The 19,974-nt window shown below is 29.0% G+C and overlaps 1 protein-coding gene across 1 annotated transcript in view; it reads left to right on the top strand.

Moving 5' to 3' along the window:
• The window catches only part of LOC111030190 (acetylcholine receptor subunit beta-like 1), a 72,246-nt gene extending 56,249 nt beyond the window's left edge, over positions 1–15,997 (top strand). The window contains exons 6-9 of the mRNA XM_022309582.1: positions 4,841–5,011; positions 7,923–8,274; positions 12,636–13,030; positions 15,678–15,997. Coding sequence (XP_022165274.1) covers positions 4,841–5,011; positions 7,923–8,274; positions 12,636–13,030; positions 15,678–15,842 — 1,083 coding nt within the window. The 3' untranslated portion in view covers positions 15,843–15,997. The remainder of the gene's footprint in view (positions 1–4,840; positions 5,012–7,922; positions 8,275–12,635; positions 13,031–15,677) is intronic.
• Positions 15,998–19,974: the final 3,977 nt, after the last annotated feature.

Raw genomic sequence — 19,974 nt, 5'->3', positions numbered from 1 at the left:
GGAAAACAACTTCTCCTGGACATCTCATAGTCGAAAAAGTCATGAAAACCACATGCGTTCCACGCCTAACATTACCAATATGACTACGCCGTTCACATATATTATTATTTATTTGTCGTTTTAAAAACAACACAGGAGGTGGCTGCAGGGGTGTCAATCGGATGTGTCATAAATCGTACAAACGTGAGCTGACAAACGAGAAACAATAACGTGGAAGCCGTGGTAGAAGAAATGCCCCTGATGGTCGGGCTGCATAGTGGTGTGTGTAGGTGTGGGTAAATTAATGCGGTGCCAGCGATTGGGTGGGCTGGGGTATAGCGGTCAGAAACACGTCGTAATCAAAAGGGCGGCGGAAGAGTGTCATTAATAATACGCGCACGCAGCTGTCGGAAAGCGTCGGCAATTTTTCGGTGAATTTCTCCGAAACGTCTGTGGGTTTTTCACAATTTAATAATAACTACGAAACAGCAGCCGCCGTTGGAGGAGTTAAACGGCTGCCGAGATAAATGCCGCCCGGAGACAAATGCTCGCGCGGGGCCACTGAAGCTTCAGCGTGGGCGGGTGGGCGGTTAGTCGGATGGACGGGAGCGGCGCGCGCATGCATCGTCCCACGCCTTTCGCCCATCGCGCTGTTCGCTCCTCAGTCCGAGCGCGCGCCGCCTCGCCGTGGATTCTACTATACCAGAGGTGGTATTATATTATATAAAAACGATTTTCCAGCCTTTCAACTGCCGTCCATCCGTCCCATCGCTGTCTGTTTGACCTTTGATCAATAACACACTATACCTACCTCTCTTACAAGCCATGCACATTGCACACACACACACACACGTGTGTGTGTGTGTGTGTGTGTGTGTGTGTGTGTGTGTGTGTGTGTGTACACTTTATACTTACACTAACACACTTGTTCACACGCCACCAGTACGTATTCGGTCAGTTGCAGGTGCGGTCACAATAAAAATAGGCGAGAAAGACTAGAGGGAGAGAGTGAGAAGCAAATACACTGCACATTACTGTTCTCATCAACCCCACTGAGTGATTTCCACCACATATACAATTATTTAAGACGCTTTTTGAATCATGATTCACGAGTATCGTTGGTTATTCGTCACTATATGGAAATAAAACTAATACCGAGAACCGAACACACACTAAAAAAAAGATATGACAATTGTATTGCATAGTTGTAATTTGTAGTTACTTCACAATAATAATACAATATTGTTGGTTATTTCATTTTACCTTTGTTCAATAGTATTGTTGAGACATGATTTTACACTTCTCACTTTTATATTATGTACCTATTTATACTAATATCAACAGTCTGCACAAAAACCTCTACACAACAGTAGGTACCTATTCAAAAATGAAAAGAAAACGTGTTTACTCTAAGTTATAATAAACATGAGGTAGGGGGAGGGAGAAAAAATGAGGTCGTTGAGGGTTTAGTAAATACAATTTATGAATAGTAAACAATAAATATATCTTTCACAAATTAGCACAACGCTCACGTCTTTCTCGTCGCCATTGCCCGTTAGCCATAACTTATAAGTTTGATTAGGAAATGAAAAAAAATATTAAAAATCACAGATTTGAAATTTGTAGGTAATCTGAAATTGTTTTATGTATACGTTATTTATGCAGATTTGTTATGTATTAGAGAATTTCGATGAAACACAAATAGTAAATACGTATCTATATTACTCAAATGTTTAGATCAATTATTTGTATTGCTATAAATTATTTATTTTTTAGTTTAATTGATAGATTTTGACAGGCGTGAACCTAGAAATTATAAATAAGAGAGGCTCTCTATCAAAAAAGCTGAATTCTTAATATATATTTCAAATCTCCTTTGTACAAAAAATATCAGCTACATAACATCCAACTTATTTCTTTGTCTTCTTACCTTTAACCCACTTTAAAATTAAAACTTGTGTTCATTCAAATTAACTTATGCTTTTGTCTTTCAACGGTAACATTATACTTATACAATTCTTTAATTATAAAATATAATCATTTTTACAAAGATTTTAAAAATCATACGCAAAATGAACCTTTATTTTAAAAAACATTAAACAATAATATGATAATACTATAATTTATCAGAATTTCATAAAAGTAACTGCAATTAACAAACGAATACACATTACAGACGTCGTTGACAACCTACTCATTGTTTACTTGAATTTATACTGCCATATTTTCGATGTAAAACATAAACATTTTAAATTGTTCCTAACCATAATTTTTTTGAGTGGTTTTTTTGTAAATATTTCAATTAAGTACCTACTTATTTTGGTGCAATTTGAATATCTCTATTAATATTAAGTTTATTTAATTGAGTATTCCAAAATTGTATCCACAAAAAAACCTCACCCTAAACTTCTTCAGTAATATCTTAAAAACTATTACACATATTATTTTATGCTTTATTACTAAATACTAGGTACATCATAACAGGCATTATTATTTATTAAACATAGATTAAGAAAATTTAACATTTGCCTCATATTATAACTTCGCAAAAATCGATGTATTGACACAACATGACAATCATATAACAAGAGTAGAAAACTAACCCTTTCTTACCGGTTATGACGTGTCGATCGTCGAATTGTGAGTACACAGTACACACGTATCCCGCTAATTAACGTAATCGTAATAGGCATGCAATTGTTCGGAAATAATTAAATTGTATGCATTAATACATTTTACAATAAAATTGTATACAAACATATCTATTATTGTATCATGTCTTGTAATGATACCAATAAAAATTAAATTTATCGTAATCACTAGAGGTCGGATTTTTATGATTTTACATATTTGTTTCTAGGCTAAGCAGTTAAACGGAAGTGAGAAATCTGTACGGTTCATGAAACACAGAGTTCACGGAAAACAATTTATTTTGCATAAAAAGCATATTTTAAGGGTTAGAGAATTTTTGAGAATATTTTTGTAATATTCAGCATATTATAAACATTTTTCACGTATATCAGCACTATGATAAATACAATGTTTACTAAATGATTTGTTACTGGGTTTTAATAAAAATTAATCTCCAGGTATTCCTTATCGATTGCGATAGTACATCGGTTATTTCGTTAGCCGTTACGACTATCCATCAAATAATATACAGTTATTAATTGTTATTGTACAATTAATTTAATTTAAATATATTTAAACCAAATTAATAAAAAATAAATTTAAACTGAATTTTTTGTTTAATATTAAAAGAATATTTTGCATATTTAAGAACATAAAATATCATACATCTGGTATTTTAAAAGAATATTAAGAGAATATATTTTATGTGACATAAAAACATCATATTTTAAGGATTTTAAAAGAATATAAATCTGACCTCTAGTAATCACCATCACTCTTGTCGTCTTCGAAACTGGACGATAAAAAAGCGAAAGTGTTGTTTCTCCAAATCTATATACGTTTCTCTCCGAAGACTTAAATTTGTTACCTAATGATTCAGTCCTCCTCTGGATACCTCTCTCTACCACTTACTCAAGGCGAGGTCACATAAAAAAGTTCAGTCAATAGAAAATAAATACGAAATTGTTAGAAGACTTCTGTGTATTTCAATCAAAATCATAAAATAATTGTAATTACCAATATATTATCAATTTGTTCAAAATCGTGTATAGTAATTAAGCCAATAATTTAATAATTGATACATACTTAATTAATAAAGTACTAATTAAATTAATTGAAGGACCGTCTAGGTGACTTAATATTACTTTGGACCGTCTTATATTTTAACATATAATTTAATTATATGAAAAACTAAATGAAAGTTAATAGACAATAATATTGTATTGTAAAAATCTGTAATAACAAAAATAATTTGCGTGCATTTTATAGTGTATAATTAATAACATTAATAAGGTACTAATTATGTTGGTTTTTAATTTAAAAAAATTTTAATTTTTCTTATTAAAAATAATAACTTAATTCAGGGATCTTATATGTTTGACTAGTTTGAGGTCTAGTTTTATGCTTTCACCTATTATAGGATTTCAGAATAGGTATATTTTATAAATTATAATATTGTGTAATTTAGTGAAATACCTTACTGAGTAAGGCTGAGGTGCTCGATCATAAGTCATAACTCTTAAGTCTTACAAATCACTTATAATTGAACAAAAAACCGTTATACAATTATGTAAATATAAAATCAATTATAACTATAAAATAGTATATATAAGACAGTAAATCAGGTTACTAAAATATTAAATCAAAATAACATGTGAATAAAATATAAACATAAATATTTATTATTTACCATGTAAAATATTGCTATAGAATTCGACAAAGCTTCAGAATAACAAGATATAGTCATGTTTTATACCCCTATACCTACTAGCTGGCTGTACTGAATGTACTAATACCGTATTATCGCATTTAAAAATGTTTTCTATACAACCATATACGATTTATTTCGATTGAATTAATAAATACATAAATAAATGTAAGAGAAGGAATGAATATTTATTTTCACTTGAGAACCTAAGAGAAGAATATATTTCAAATATAATATACAAATAATCGCATTTATTTGGTCACTAAAAGGTTTGTGAACGAATATAATAAGAGTAAAAAATATTACTAGAAACGTTGTATTAGACAGACCTATTAGAATCAAACATCAACAATTTTTATTTTGCTCGCGTTGATGAAACTATCATTATATAATATTGTGTACAAAAATAATTTATGAATTAAATACAAATCATATTTATTATGTGTTCTTACTAGCCTATACGAGTTAATTATTATATTAATAATCTTATATTAAATAACTTATGTTTTGTATAATTCACAGAGCTCCTGCACCATAGACGTTACATATTTTCCTTTTGATCAGCAAACTTGCATAATGAAATTTGGCTCTTGGACATTTAATGGCGATCAAGTATCGTTAGCGTTATACAATGACAAACAGTTTGTCGACCTGTCTGACTACTGGAAATCCGGAACTTGGGATATTATAGAGGTATGGATGAATATGTAGTACTTATATTTATTAAAGCTTTTATGAATGCAAAGCTAAAGAAAACATTTTTCTAAAACTATACAGGGTTATTTTTTTAGCGTAAACACTTATTATTTTGAATATAAACGTTAGTGAGTATATTTTTTATACATTTTAACTCAATGTAAAGCAACATTTTTCCAAAAAATAATATTTTTTTGCTTTTAGTTAAAGTTGTTTACTTCTTTCAATAACATCATACAGTCTTTAAGACAAAAATGTTCTATTTCATGTTTAAATTTTTTAATTAAAAAAAAATTCTGTATATATCAACACGAACAAAAAAATTGAATTTAAAACAATAATTACTAGAAATAAATGACATTATAGTTATTAGTTATAACTTAAAGGGACCTATTTAAAGTTTAGATGGTGCGGAGTGACAGATGCGCCATGCAAAATGTTGGACCATTTCTTTGTTCATTAAAACTTTAAATACGTGTAACTAATTAACTACCTACTCATTTGAAATTCAATTTGTATGCATCATAACATTAAAAAAAAATATTTCTTTAAAATTATTATTATTATTATTATTTAGAATATAAAATTAATAATGTAGGCACCATTATTGGCCGTTATTGACCATTATTTACAACTGTCATTGAAAAAAGTACAAAACTCATAGCAATACAATGAATAAAAATTACCAAAGATGTCGATTTTAGGACTTCATATTAAGTAAAAAAATATTTTAAAAAACGACGTCACACTTGCATGTGTTATCTCCATTTTACAAATAGACTAGCTAATTTACATTAAGAATTTTTAATGTTGAGTTGTTAGTTTTAATATTAGAGAGAATTTTATTAACCTATTATCAAACTTGAAGATATAATTATCTTTATTATCTCGTTAGTTGTTACATTATTTTAGTATTCTAAATATTATTATGTTTCCATCAAGCTATATTTTAAATAATTTTAATGCTATTAGTATATTTTTATCAAGCACCTATACATTTAAAAAAAAGTACTTCATAAGGGGGTAAGTTGTAAGACCATGCATGTATATCTTTATTATTGGTGCAACCTTCGTAATATTTACTACACCGTTACGATTTTAAACTATTCAAAATAAATAAATCGATATGTATTTAATAAAAATAATAATTTGTACTTTATTCTTATATCATAGTTAGTTGAATTATTATTGGTTATGAAGCTATATATATTATATAGCGTGTGTATTTCAAAAATTAATATTGACTAGTTACCTACTATGTAAAATAAACAATTTATTGTTTTATTCCTAAAATATCATTACATTTTAATTTTAATATTATTGAAATATAGTATAATAAAAACTCATGCAAAAATTGTGTGCATTTATGATGTGCCTAATATTTCTACGATTTTTGTGTTGGATCTAAGAATTCTCTTGGTATTTCTATTTGATCGCCCTTGGATAATATTAACTCAATTTACAATAAAATGGCACCAGTAAACCACTATAATTGTATTTTATTGTGGATACTAAAATGTGACTTCTTATGGAACTTATGATTTATGATAGAATAATCGGAAGTAGAAAATATCACAATTTCATACTATAGGTGGGTACTGGGTAGGTAGGTACTAAAAACTGTTTTCGTGAATTATCCCAGACATTGTTCTCTCGTAAGAAGATAAATATTTTATGTGGGTACGTTGAAGAAATTCTATCTACGTTTAATATACAAGCCATTATAAACATTAGGCACACATCTAAATTTAATTTGTATTTTAACATAGGTTTATGAATCAAAATAAATCCGCAATTGTGTTTATTAAACCTGTATAAGAATAAGATAAATTTATATTTTGGTTTAAATAAAATTAATTTTTGCACACTTTTAAAGTTCGTAATAAAATTAAGTGAGGAAAAACATTATTAATAAATAATAAGTTATAAATATGTGGCAGAAACTAAAAAAAAAATTAAATAGGATTGACATTAATTTAAAATGTTAATTTTTCATTATTTTACATTTTAATGTTGATAAAGTATACCTTAATTTGATCGTAACCATGAACTACTTATAAATTATCACTTTATTTCAGTCGATGTTGAAATTAAAAATGGTTATCAACAAGATTTGAATATTTATTAGATTTATTAACTAAGAATATGAAAGTAATATCAAGTAAATATATGTTTTACTATTCATAATAATTCAAACAACTATTTTTTTTAAATAAATGACACCATAAATAACCAAATACATAAAAGATTACTCCCTAGTGCATTAATTAAATTTTTGTTACTTTAGAAAAATAATGAAGAGAATTAAACTTATGAATATTATTTAAATTAATAAAAAACCAACCTTCCGAGAATTATTTCACTTCGGATAATATTATACACTTAAACATTACACGTTCAGAGTTTTTGAATATTATTATAGGTACCTATATTTTATGCATTCAATAAAATATGTTACACGATCCATATACTTTTTTTTTGGAAAAATATAGATGACTATTGACTACCCGAAAAATGTATATCAAGTTTCCGATGAAAAACATTGAGCACATTTAAATGTATATATATACGGATTTCGTTATAATGAACAGTCAACATTCATTAGATATTTTTAAAAGTAAAATAGTCTTAGAAAACATTTTTTTTTTATAAAAATTTTATAAAATTAATTTTAATTAATTTAAAGTTTAAATTCAATTTTTATACAATGACGCTCACAGAAAAATATTCTACATTTATATTTTTCGTGATAATAAGTGTTTAGTGTTAAGACCCAAGATAATGACCCTGTTTAAACATAGGCAATGGTATATTATAGTACAGAACGTATCCATGCATGTTACTCGTTAACAGAAATTAACTTGTAAACCATTTTTTTTTTTAAATTGTACCATTTTGTTGTTTAAAGGTACCTGCGTATCTGAACGTATACCAGGAGTCGCCTACCCAGACGGACATAACGTTCTACATAGTGATTCGAAGGAAAACTCTGTTCTACACAGTGAACTTGATACTGCCCACGGTCCTTATATCTTTCCTGTGCGTGCTAGTGTTCTACTTGCCAGCTGAAGCAGGTGAAAAGGTCACGCTGGGCATCAGCATTTTACTGTCACTAGTCGTCTTCCTACTGCTTGTCTCCAAAATACTGCCACCCACTTCTTTAGTACTGCCGCTCATCGCCAAATACTTGCTATTCACGTTCATCATGAACACCGTCAGCATATTGGTCACTGTTATCATAATCAACTGGAATTTTAGAGGTCAGTGCTCCAATTATCGTGTACTGATGGTGTGACACTATATCAGTCGTACACCATCAATTAGTGCCACGTTAAGATGGCAATGTTTTCATAGATAGAAATTGTTTTGGAAAAGTATTTTCACTGATAGTACCTATATTATTTAATATTTCTTTTTAGGTAAATTCAAATCGATAGTATTAGAGTATCATTGACACACAGTTGTTTTGATGAAACAATAATGTAATATTATATTAATCAATAGGTAGTCTCGATCAATCAAAAACTTCAATGGCTCTAATTATTTATTCGTATTTTAAAAAAAATTCTAATCGAATAAATTTTTGTTCCTCCAGAAATTTGAGTTATCAAGACTACTGATGGATTATACAGTATAGGTAATTACATTGTGAAAGTAAAATAATATTGTACAATATCCACAAAAAAAATGTAGGGTTGGCATTACAACTTAACGTGGTACTCTGAATGTCATAGTACACTTACTTTTAAATAATATGTACCTGTAGTAGACTTGGTTCATATCAATAACTCAGTGATACCTACCATTCTATGAAGCAGACGCTATTGGGGAATTAAAATACGTCCGCTTTTAAGGAGTGCCCGTAAACTGAGGTTTCACTGTAATATAATATAGCTAAAATATTATATGTGTGTATTGTTATTTTTTGATGTTGTTGTATTCTTACAAACTCCGCCTATAGATAACAATATATAATATTATGTTGTAAAGTAACAATTGTAACCCGGGCCGCCGCCGCCGACCGCGTCGCGCGTACACGCCTAATTCGCGCGAACGCCTTTTTTACGCTATCGCCGCTGCCACCCGCCGCGCCGTCTGCCGCCGCAGACGCGACGACGAAGACACGGAAGTGCAGCGTAGGGACGAAAACCCATTAAACCAATATGAATGGAAACTGCGCACGTGTGCTTGTGTGTGTGTGTATATCATTTTAAAACAGTACGCCATGTACAGTAATATTATCTGAACAGTGCCAAAACCATACCCTTTTCCAAAAACAATAGCCATAAAGCCATAATATAACCGACCGTATGACACACAAAACGTTATAATTTGCCAGTATCATTATATATTGTATACATGTACATATATATATATATATATATATATAAATAATAATAATAAAAAAGACCATATTACGCTTTGTGAGCCTTAACCGAGGACTCGGCACCGGCGATCAAAGGGCTTTGCCACAAAAGTATATATATATATGTATATTATATAGTGTGTACGTCAGGCCAATAATTCCGGGCATTTGGGGAAGCCGCCACCGCCGCTGCTTTTCCGCCACAGAAACGTTCGAGCTCACGCGAGAGAGAGAATGCGCATGTATGTATGTATTTATTTATCTATCAGTGTGTGTGTGTGTATGTGAGTGTGAGTGTGTGGCCGTGGGTAGATGCTGTGTGGATGCGCTTACCAACGCCCTTGCCGTAACCGCCGTCTTCTACCCCACACCGACATACCTAGCAAAGCACTGCCCTCCGACCGAAGACTACCGCCGTTCCGCGCACCAGACACGCTTGGTTTTCGCATTTCTTCCCTTCTTCGTTTTGCAAAGATTCCGCGGATGTCACGGGATTGCCATGTCTCGTCGAGTACAATAATATATAAGGCGCTCTCGATTTCCCGTGATGTATACAGTATACACGGCTGCAATAATAATATAACATTAATAAAAGAAGAACGGCGTACGTTCTCCGGCAGGTCAGCCCCCGTCACCCACCCATCACCCGTCAGTTTAAAATCGTGAATTATGGTTTTTTCCTCACCGCCGACCACCATTCCCCCAGACCGACATCATCCGCACCACACGCGTGCTCGGCTGAAATGAAATTCATACCGCGAAGCAGCAATCAATAATTGGTCAACGGTTCGTGTAATACACGTCAAACACTCGATATTATATGTATACAATATGATATATATAAGTGCTTATACACACAGATATAATGGGGCGTTTTTATGAAAAGTAATAGCTAGGCAATTACAACGAGAGGAATACAAAACGCCGCGGGGACTATAGTACCATACCTTATATTTAATATATTGGTATCTATTTTAAAAAAAAATATCGTTTTTTATTTGACAGCTTTTAAAGATTTATAACGGACATTTACAATGGCTGTCGTTATTTTTGTGCTTACAATTAATATTTCAAATAGGTACAATGTCGATACAGTTTTGTACAAAATAAACATAACTTGCTTGTGTACCTATAATAGTATACTGCTTGCATTAATTATTCGGCATTTTAAGTTTCTTGAGAGGAGATATTTTTATTTAATATACTTTGATATATTTTTAAGGTTATACTTATAACAAGGCATAATAATTAAAAGTTACTGCGGAGAAAATGGACCAGTGACCACACGACAGTGGTGTACCCAAAATGCCTAACCAAAAAACTGCTTGATCGTTAATGGAAATACATAATATTATTCACATTTGTATCAAATAAATACAATTTTAACTTTTCACCATCATCTAAAAAATATGTTTACTGTTCCTATTTTGTCTATTTAACAAATCCATCATAAATTCACCAGATTTCTCATTATTTTTGGAATATTTTTTTCGAATTACGTCGTATCGCTGAAATATTAATGAACTTATTTTTTTAATTAACTTAGTGTACTTATTCACACTGGTTTACATATAGTACTCGGGTATGACTGTACAAGAAATAAGATCCAAGGAGTTTATAATACATATTAAAAATTCAGTAATTCATATTCTATTAACTCATAAAAATAATAATCGTAAATACTAATTCTATTTCTTTTGAAGTCTATTATTGAATGTCAAAAATAAATACAAAACATGGCATGTGTAAGAAAATGGATTTTACAAATGGAAAACAAAAAAATATTGAACTTTTAGTTCCCATAGAAACAAGGAATAAAATAACAACGTTTATGTTTTGAATGTTAAATTTAAAATATTATTAAAAAAAAATTATATCCAGTATTCGAAGTCTTAAATACAAAAACTAATTTAAAAATAAAATGCTTCTATGATATTCTAAATACGATGAATTAAATATAAATACAATCGATTGATTTTTATTATTTAACAAATATTTGAAAACTTCTTAATTAATTTCTTAAATCATATATATTTTTCATGATGACTTTTATTCGTGTGAAGAATAATATAACATTATTTGAAACAAAAATGTAATAATAATAAGTTAAGTTTTCGTTATATTAAAAATAAAATAGTTTAACCTATAAATTATTAGTTATTTGGAAATAAATGTAACTGATTACTGAGCAAGTTCCTATCGAATTAAAATAAATGAATACCTAATTGCTAACTATCACGTATTTATGTAAATTTAAACTGCCAGTTTTATGTTAGTAAATCTGTCCATAGGTTCCACAAAATATGAAATGATTATTATTTGCAAATTGTAATTCGTTTTGGTAATTACAGATTACTAGTAATTAAAAATTATAGTTTCTCTAAAATACTGGAAAACATGGCTGTGCCTATTCAATTCCAAATTAACATTAATTTATTATAAATAGATACTGATCAGTAATCAATATCAAATAAAGAAATACTGTTAAGTAATTTAATTCTCGTACGAGGAATATGTCATAGATTTATGTCATAGGTCATATTTATACGTTTATAAATACTATTTACTATTTAGTATATTTACTGAATTGCATGAACTTATATTATAATATGTGAATACTGTTGAGGCGGTGGCACAATTATAAAGTTATAATCTATTTTTAAGCATTTAAATACGTAGTTGCAAATGTTGCAATATGCGTATTTTGTAATTATATGATACATTTGATATATAATATACAAAAATACAATATACTTATAAACTTAACGAATATATTAGTCCGTAGGTTATTTTAATCTATTATCGTGTGCTTAAAAAAGACAAATCTATAATTCAGTTACAGCGTGAAAAAATACTTAGTGCGAATATATTCGAAAATTATACCGGTTTAAAATTTAAATCAATATCACCGTATTAAATATTCATAACTGTATAGCTATAAAAGTGGCGTTATTTCACACAATTTCCATGGGACTATAAATCTATAATTAGTAAACGAAACCAATATGATTATAAACTAAAAAATAATGCAATTTTGCAATTGCGCACACTCCTGTGTCCCGCAAATAACGTCACTGAGAGCTTTATACTTAAGTATATTATATTACATTATATTATTTTGACTAGGTAATACATGTCTAACTAATCATTTCATTTTTAATAAATACGCAACTCATAATTTACACAAATAAATTATAGAGAAGCACAGTTGGTTCTTTTACCCTGTATGCAATTGCGTATCAAATCTGTTCCCAGGACCTCGTACCCACCGTATGCCACCTTGGATCAGGACTGTGTTCCTATACTACCTTCCGGCATGCATGTTCATGAAACGGCCGAAAAAAACGCGACTAAGGTGGATGATGGAAATGCCGGGCATGAGTGGTCCGCCGCATCCGCACCACACGTCGCCGTCGGACCTACCCGCGCCTGCGCCCCCGAGTTCCGCGACGCCGTCCAAACACAAGATGGAGGCAATGGAGCTGGCCGACCTGCATCATCCCAACTGCAAGATCAACCGAAAGGCAAGCGCAGAGAGGAGAGAGAGTGAAAGCTCCGATTCGCTAATCTTATCACCGGAGGCATCCAAGGCCACCGAAGCAGTGGAGTTCATCGCCGAACACTTGAGGAACGAGGATCAATACATACAGGTGATTGATTGATCGTCTTTTATCGCGTATTAACCAACAACGGTCTAATACCATCGTACAAATAATGTAATATATTAAGCTAATAGGAGCACTAGCACGACCTTGTTTGACTATATGTAAATCTAAATCATCATCTTATTACACTGATATACCTACTGCCTCTTCAGAACTCATATTTTTATGTAGTTACCATAAGTTTTTTTTAAAGCACTTATCTCACGTCTGAAATAACTATTGATTCGATATTCAAATTTGTGTACATTGAAATAATCATACAAAATATTCTTCGTCGGAATATGAAAATTAAAACTAAAAAAGTAGAAACCTTAATTTTTTCAAAATGTTTTTCTGTTATGATTTTAAAATTAAGCAAAAAAATATTTTAAAAACATGTTCAAATACATTTTCAAACTGGGAAAATTACTTGTGGTAAACAAATCATACTATCCACACGATTTATAGCAACCAGTGATAATTTGGAAATATTGCTATCACGGCATCACGCACGCTCCATTTTTATTCTACTCGAAATTCGATGTCTGAAAACCATGTAAAAGGTACATAATAATATACTTCAGCAGGATTCGATATTTTGCCTGTACCTATAGGCATACCGTTTACAGCGATTCGTTTTCCAAAAACATTTCCTCACGTTCACCAAATATTACCAGCGAAAAGGCTGACGTAATTTTCGTTTTTTCTGTGTACCTAACTAATGATTTAAATTTAGATAAGTCGATGTGCGATAATAGAAGTATTTTTAATTGTATACTATTTCGCAGCTATTTTTTAAACATAAATATTCTAAATTATGTAAATGTATTTCATTGAGTTCAAATTTTAAATATCCTAACTTTGTTTATTCTATCTGCAAGTATATTATCAATAATGACTCAACATTGTTATAAAGCTATCTGGACAGCAATTACTATGCATATGTAATATAGACAGCCGTTTCGTTTCTCTCATCTCAGTGCATTGGTGATTTTTTTCTTTTAAATTTTAAACGTCATTTCTAAAAACAGTTTTTTAAAAAAATATTTGCTCACTTAAATTTCTTAAATTTCTTAACTAATCTTTATTATTTTCTTTAAAAACTACTGAGAAACTTAAAAACTAACCTGTATTGCCCTAAAGAACAATCTGTGTTCAATTACCAAAATATATTGAAGTATTTCGTGAAGCTTTAGGTACCATTTTACACAAAACTACGAAAGTGTTATATAAAAAAAAAATCATTGTAAAACCAATATCTCCCTCGCGCCACTCAAATTCATAAAGGAAACATATGTTCTGGGGAATTTTCAAAAACGATATATTTTCGTATTATAATTTATTTTTATTCTCAATTTTTCCTCTCTTAGATATATTTTAGTTTACGAATAGAAACGATTTATGATTGCAAAGAACATTTTATTCTGACAGTTTACTTCTTTTTCTCTCCCACCCTTTAAAACTTTCTTTATAAAGAATTATTTTCTTTATTGAATCTCATACATTTTCATCGAACACTGACACAAAACTATTGTTAGTAAATAGTTTAAAAAATATTACCAACAAATTACTTAAATATTTTTTTTGCAATTTCCTATAAAGTATAATTTTATTACAGATTTAAAAGTATGTAAACAACATGATATATCCTATATATTTATATATTATATTATATACTATAATATATACTAACTTTTATACGAATATTTAAATAATTCAAAACTTTAAAAAAAAATCACAATGTAGTAAGCATATTAAAAGTAATTCATTCAAATTTAAGTAAATCAAATTACTCTAATTCGCTTAAAAATATAATATGTAAATAATGTTTAAAAATTAAGATTGCATAATAATACCATTCAGGTAATATTGAGGATATAGAAGAGTAGGATTATATTTATAAAATAATATACGTCTATAATAACATAAAATTAAAATTAGTTCATAGATTAATGATATCACATTATGACACCTATTTCATTGAACCAAGACATATCTATATGAGAAAACATTGCATTTATCAGATGTTCAGTAATTTAGGTAGAATGTGAATGTTTGATGATATTCCATTTTATAAGGCAATTTAACATTAATTATTTGTTTTATTATTTAATCAATTATGATTTATGAATAACTGAATAAGTATTCGGAAACCTAGAGATGTCAATGTTCATACACTCATGGATATAAAATGAGGAGACAAATTGGATTAAAAATTAAAAATGTTTAAAAAATTTCCAAAAAAAAAAACTAGGAATCAAAAATATTGGTAAAATATCAATACATATTATTATTACTAGTCTTCTACTGACTAGGTACTAGTCACTGAACTACACTATAAGAATATCTACCTACTTACAACATAGTGCAAAATATTTTTGTTCACAAGAGTGAAGTATAATATGATAATAATATTATAGTTAAAAAAGTTACAAAAATTACCCAATAGATGATATTCCTATTGCATAAAATCAACAAATGTATGAAACAGGTGCTCGTTGATTAACTTATAAATGGGTATTGGTTATACAAATCTCGAATAGTTGAGTGACCATTATATCGGCGTTTACTGTAAATTACACTAAATTACTCACTCACGCGGTGGTGGGAGTGGGGTCTCTCCATACCACTACCTCCACTTTTTTGATTGCAGATAAGAGAAGACTGGAAGTACGTAGCGATGGTTATTGATCGGCTGCAGTTGTATCTGTTCTTCTTTGTCACCACCGCCGGCACCCTTGGCATACTAATGGATGCCCCTCATATATTCGAGACTGTCGACCAGGACAAAATCATCGAAATCTACGGCGGAAAATAAACATTTAAGAAATAAAAAGATTTATAGATGAAAATGCTCAAGTTAGAACTAATTTGCTTCAGAGGAGTTATTTAAAATAATAATAATAATTAAAATAATAATTTTATTATTTTAAAATTAATGAACAAAAAAAAACAGTACCCTATATAACCATCGTGTTGTTATTATTAATATAAAAATACAACTTAGTTAGTTTAAGTGCCAAAAAAAAGAAATGTTATTTATTACTATTGTGTAAAATAATTAATGATGTTTAAGAAAAAAACAAATAATATTACTAATATTTTTAGATTAGTTTTAATGTTGGAATGAACAGCTCGCGAAAATGTCTCGAACGTCCGTACGTATACTGTTTGTATTGCAAAAATATCCTAAGGGGTTTTGAATGTGCTCAAATCGTTCATTTTCCAAGCACAACACACAGGGGGATAATTTATCACAGATTTGAACCAAAATTATTTTGTCCTTTAGAATTTCTCGTATTTCCGCTGCGTCCCTTCCAATAACGCACCGGTATGCTGTGAACCGCTCACCCTGTGTAACTCCAATGTGCCAATAACGTTGACGTGACAGAAGATAAACTGAATTTTTTTTGCTCAAAATCGTCGCGTATAATATGTAAACAAAATAAATGGCCCAAAGTTATTATTTTATAGGTTTTTCTAACGACAATAATTAAAAAGAAAAGCCGAAACATATTATTACTATCGCAATGTTTGTTTATAATTATAGTTTAATGTTTTTCATAAATATTTCCTCATCTAAATATATTAAAATCTTCGCTCAAATATTTTTCGCTTATGCTGTACTATAGACGATGACGTCCGGGACATATTCGTCACATTTTGAACCAACGTTTGGTGTACATAACTATTATTGTTATATTTTTTTAGTTTTTTTATTTCTCAGTTCAGTAGAAGTCATTCTGTGCCCGGTTTGTCTAGAACACTCAAATTATGAACATTATATAAGAATAACTGCGCGGTCTACTATTATATTATACGTATTTGAATGTACCCTACGATTGTCTGGGTAGTGGAGCTAACCGGGCTAATATTACTGTCCATAGGTTAAATCCAACGCTGGTTTCAAAATGGTCGTATATACAAATTAATCGTTAGAAACCGTTTGCAACTTTCTAGCATAACCTATGTTATAATCAAATTTATATTAAATACTAATATCTAATCATTTATTGTTATTATTATTATTATTATTATTATTATTATTATTATTATTATAGTGTGCACTAACGGCATACGGCTCACGTTAGTTGTATACTAGAATTTAGTTTATTTTATTGTTTCATTAAAAAAAAAAACATTAATTTGTTTTTGTTTTTGTTTTTTTGTGTAGTGTGTGTTGCAAAATTTTGGTGTACGTACAATTTTGTTACTGCGTTTTAATATTATAATAATGTTACAACCCTTGAAAAGGGAATTTTTTTTAAGTATTGTATAAAAATAATAAATATAGTTAAGTCATGGAAGATATACAACACAGCTGTTACAATCATCCGTGTACACAATAATAATTTAATTACAAAAAAAAAAAATTAAGAAATTCAGACAATCTCATCCAATTGTAAAATGTTTATGTAATTTCTGTTTGTGTTGGCTAGTGTATAAAAAATAACAAATGTTAAGAATAAAAACAGTTCGTTATATGCCATTGCGCAATGTTTGAAACGAATCGAACAATTTAAGAAACAATATTGTTGTTCTTATTTAAGTATCTAAGATCTTTTAAGATGTTGGATAATGTTTTGGCTTATTTTTCGTTAATTTATTTTACAATTATTTTGTTCGTAAGTCAAATAATGCAACAAAACTGAAAATAACGAATTATAAAAATATGATGTTTGTTTTTTTTTTTTTAATTTCGAACTAGTCGTTTATTTGTTATTAATTATTATTATTATCATTATTATTATTATTATTATTATTATTATTATTATTATTATATAATTGTTAAAAAAAAAAGTCTGGTATTATAATGGATATTTAGTATCTGCGCAATAAAATTCATATTTAGCGACATTTATTAAATTGAAACTTGAAACAATTTTTTTTTATATGTATAATTTAAATAGATAGGCTACATTATTCACATTTTTACAAGTAAAAAAATAATGTCTGAACAAAATGTGTTGTGAAACAGAATAAAAAAATTAAATAACTAAGATATATATAATATAAATTTGTAAACGTTTTAAAATAAATTATAGCCAAATAAATTAAACAAATTTATTGCTTGAAGTACTGTGGTTTTTTTTTCTAAGGTTTATAAATATATGGTACCTATACCTATTAATTCTTAACAACTTCACTATAAACAATGTAAACCAATATGTACCTATCGTACATTTTTGTACCTCTATACATTTAAAATGTATTCAAATCAAATTCAAATACTAATGTTTAAAATACTCAGTGTTCAGTGAATAATATTAATATAAAAATACTTAGTAATTTTATCTTGAAGATTTAAAACTATCATTATTTGATCACATAGGTACCTACAGGCTTCAGTTTAACATAATACATACAATTATACAAAGTAGGTAAGTAATTAAAATGCGTCTATGCTACTTGCTACATAAATTATAAATAGAGAGAGAATTTGTATGCATTAAAAAGTGTCAAAATATGCTATACCTATAGGCTATAATATGCAATCAAAATCGTGAAAATTTGCAACAAATATGCAAGAAAAAAACTTTAAATTTTGTAATATGGTAAAAAAATTGCTTTCAAAAATAATTTAAAGCACATCAAATAACTTATCATTATAATTATTTAGGTATAATAAACAAAAAAAATTTTTATTCTATTTTATTATTAAAATGAATAATCGCTATTAGTGCCTATGAAATCTATTATAACATTTTATACTTGAGAAAATATTATTTTATACATTTTTTAAAAATTGTTGTTTTAATATGCAATACATTTTGAATTTTGTCAATTTATACAGAAATATGCAATAACCATTGAATATGCAGTAATATACTAATATGCAAGTTCACCATTACCTTTTAACTATTAGAGTTCGTAAAGATTAATGACGAAAAAGAAAAAAATGAGAAAAGAAAAATATGCAATTGCATAAAATACCATTCTATAATTATAAGTATTTCTTATCATACCTACAACCTACATACATTAAAATTTATTTGGATTTTTTTCCACCTGTATAAATTAATATGTACAGTAATTATGAGATAGGTAAGACCTTCTGTTAAACCAACCTTTTAGTTTAACATTTGTTCTAAAAATAATTATTAACAAGTATAGGTACCTATTAGGAAACTGCTATTGAACACTGAACCGACTCCTTCGCTTTACTCGTTCTTTAATGATCCGTGATTCAAACTTTGAAGTTTAACCCAAATTGTTGTTACCAGTTGAATTAAATTACTAAAATTGAATTCAACTTACACTCAAGTAAATTGTATTAATTAATCATTACTATAAAACTTAAATAATAGGTACCTACCTACCTAACCTACTACCAAAATCTGATTTAATGTATTTACTACATGGTTGCGTGGTTATAAAAAAAATACTCTTTTCATAGTACCTATCTATACAAACTTAGTATGGTATAAGGCATATTTTTTACTTTAACATATACCTCGGTACAAAAATACAAAAGTGGAAAATGTATAATGGGTAATCTATAATGATCAGTGTTTTATTATCTATAATTTTATCCTCCAACGAAGAGTTAGTTAAAAGTAAATCCTGATTTGTAGGAAAAATATGGCAGAAAGATTTAGTTAGGTACAAGGTATAACATTCACCTAGGACCGCTAAAGTTAACCACATTGTTTTATTTGTTCACAATAGGTAGATATTCATGACGCAAGCTTGTAAAATGTAAACGTTTTATATTTCTTCTTCAAATTTTTAAACTACAAACGGTTTTTACTTGATAATGAATTTGGAATATTTATTATTATTGAAATATCACATGATAATAGACATGGGTACTACCAAGGTGGCTAGGTACTTGAAGTTGGCTCCCTCACCTTAACATATCGGTTCAAATTTCAAAATCATCATCAATATTTTGAGAAAATTTGCTAATCCACTTTCAGAATTTTCGAATAACCTAAAGACCAAATTGC

The sequence above is a fragment of the Myzus persicae genome, unplaced genomic scaffold (genome assembly GCF_001856785.1).
Source record: "Myzus persicae strain clone G006 unplaced genomic scaffold, MPER_G0061.0, whole genome shotgun sequence".
In the NCBI taxonomy this organism is placed as follows: Eukaryota; Metazoa; Arthropoda; class Insecta; order Hemiptera; family Aphididae; genus Myzus; species Myzus persicae.
Note: the sequence above shows the minus strand (reverse complement) of the source record. Positions and strands in the feature narration are given on the sequence as shown.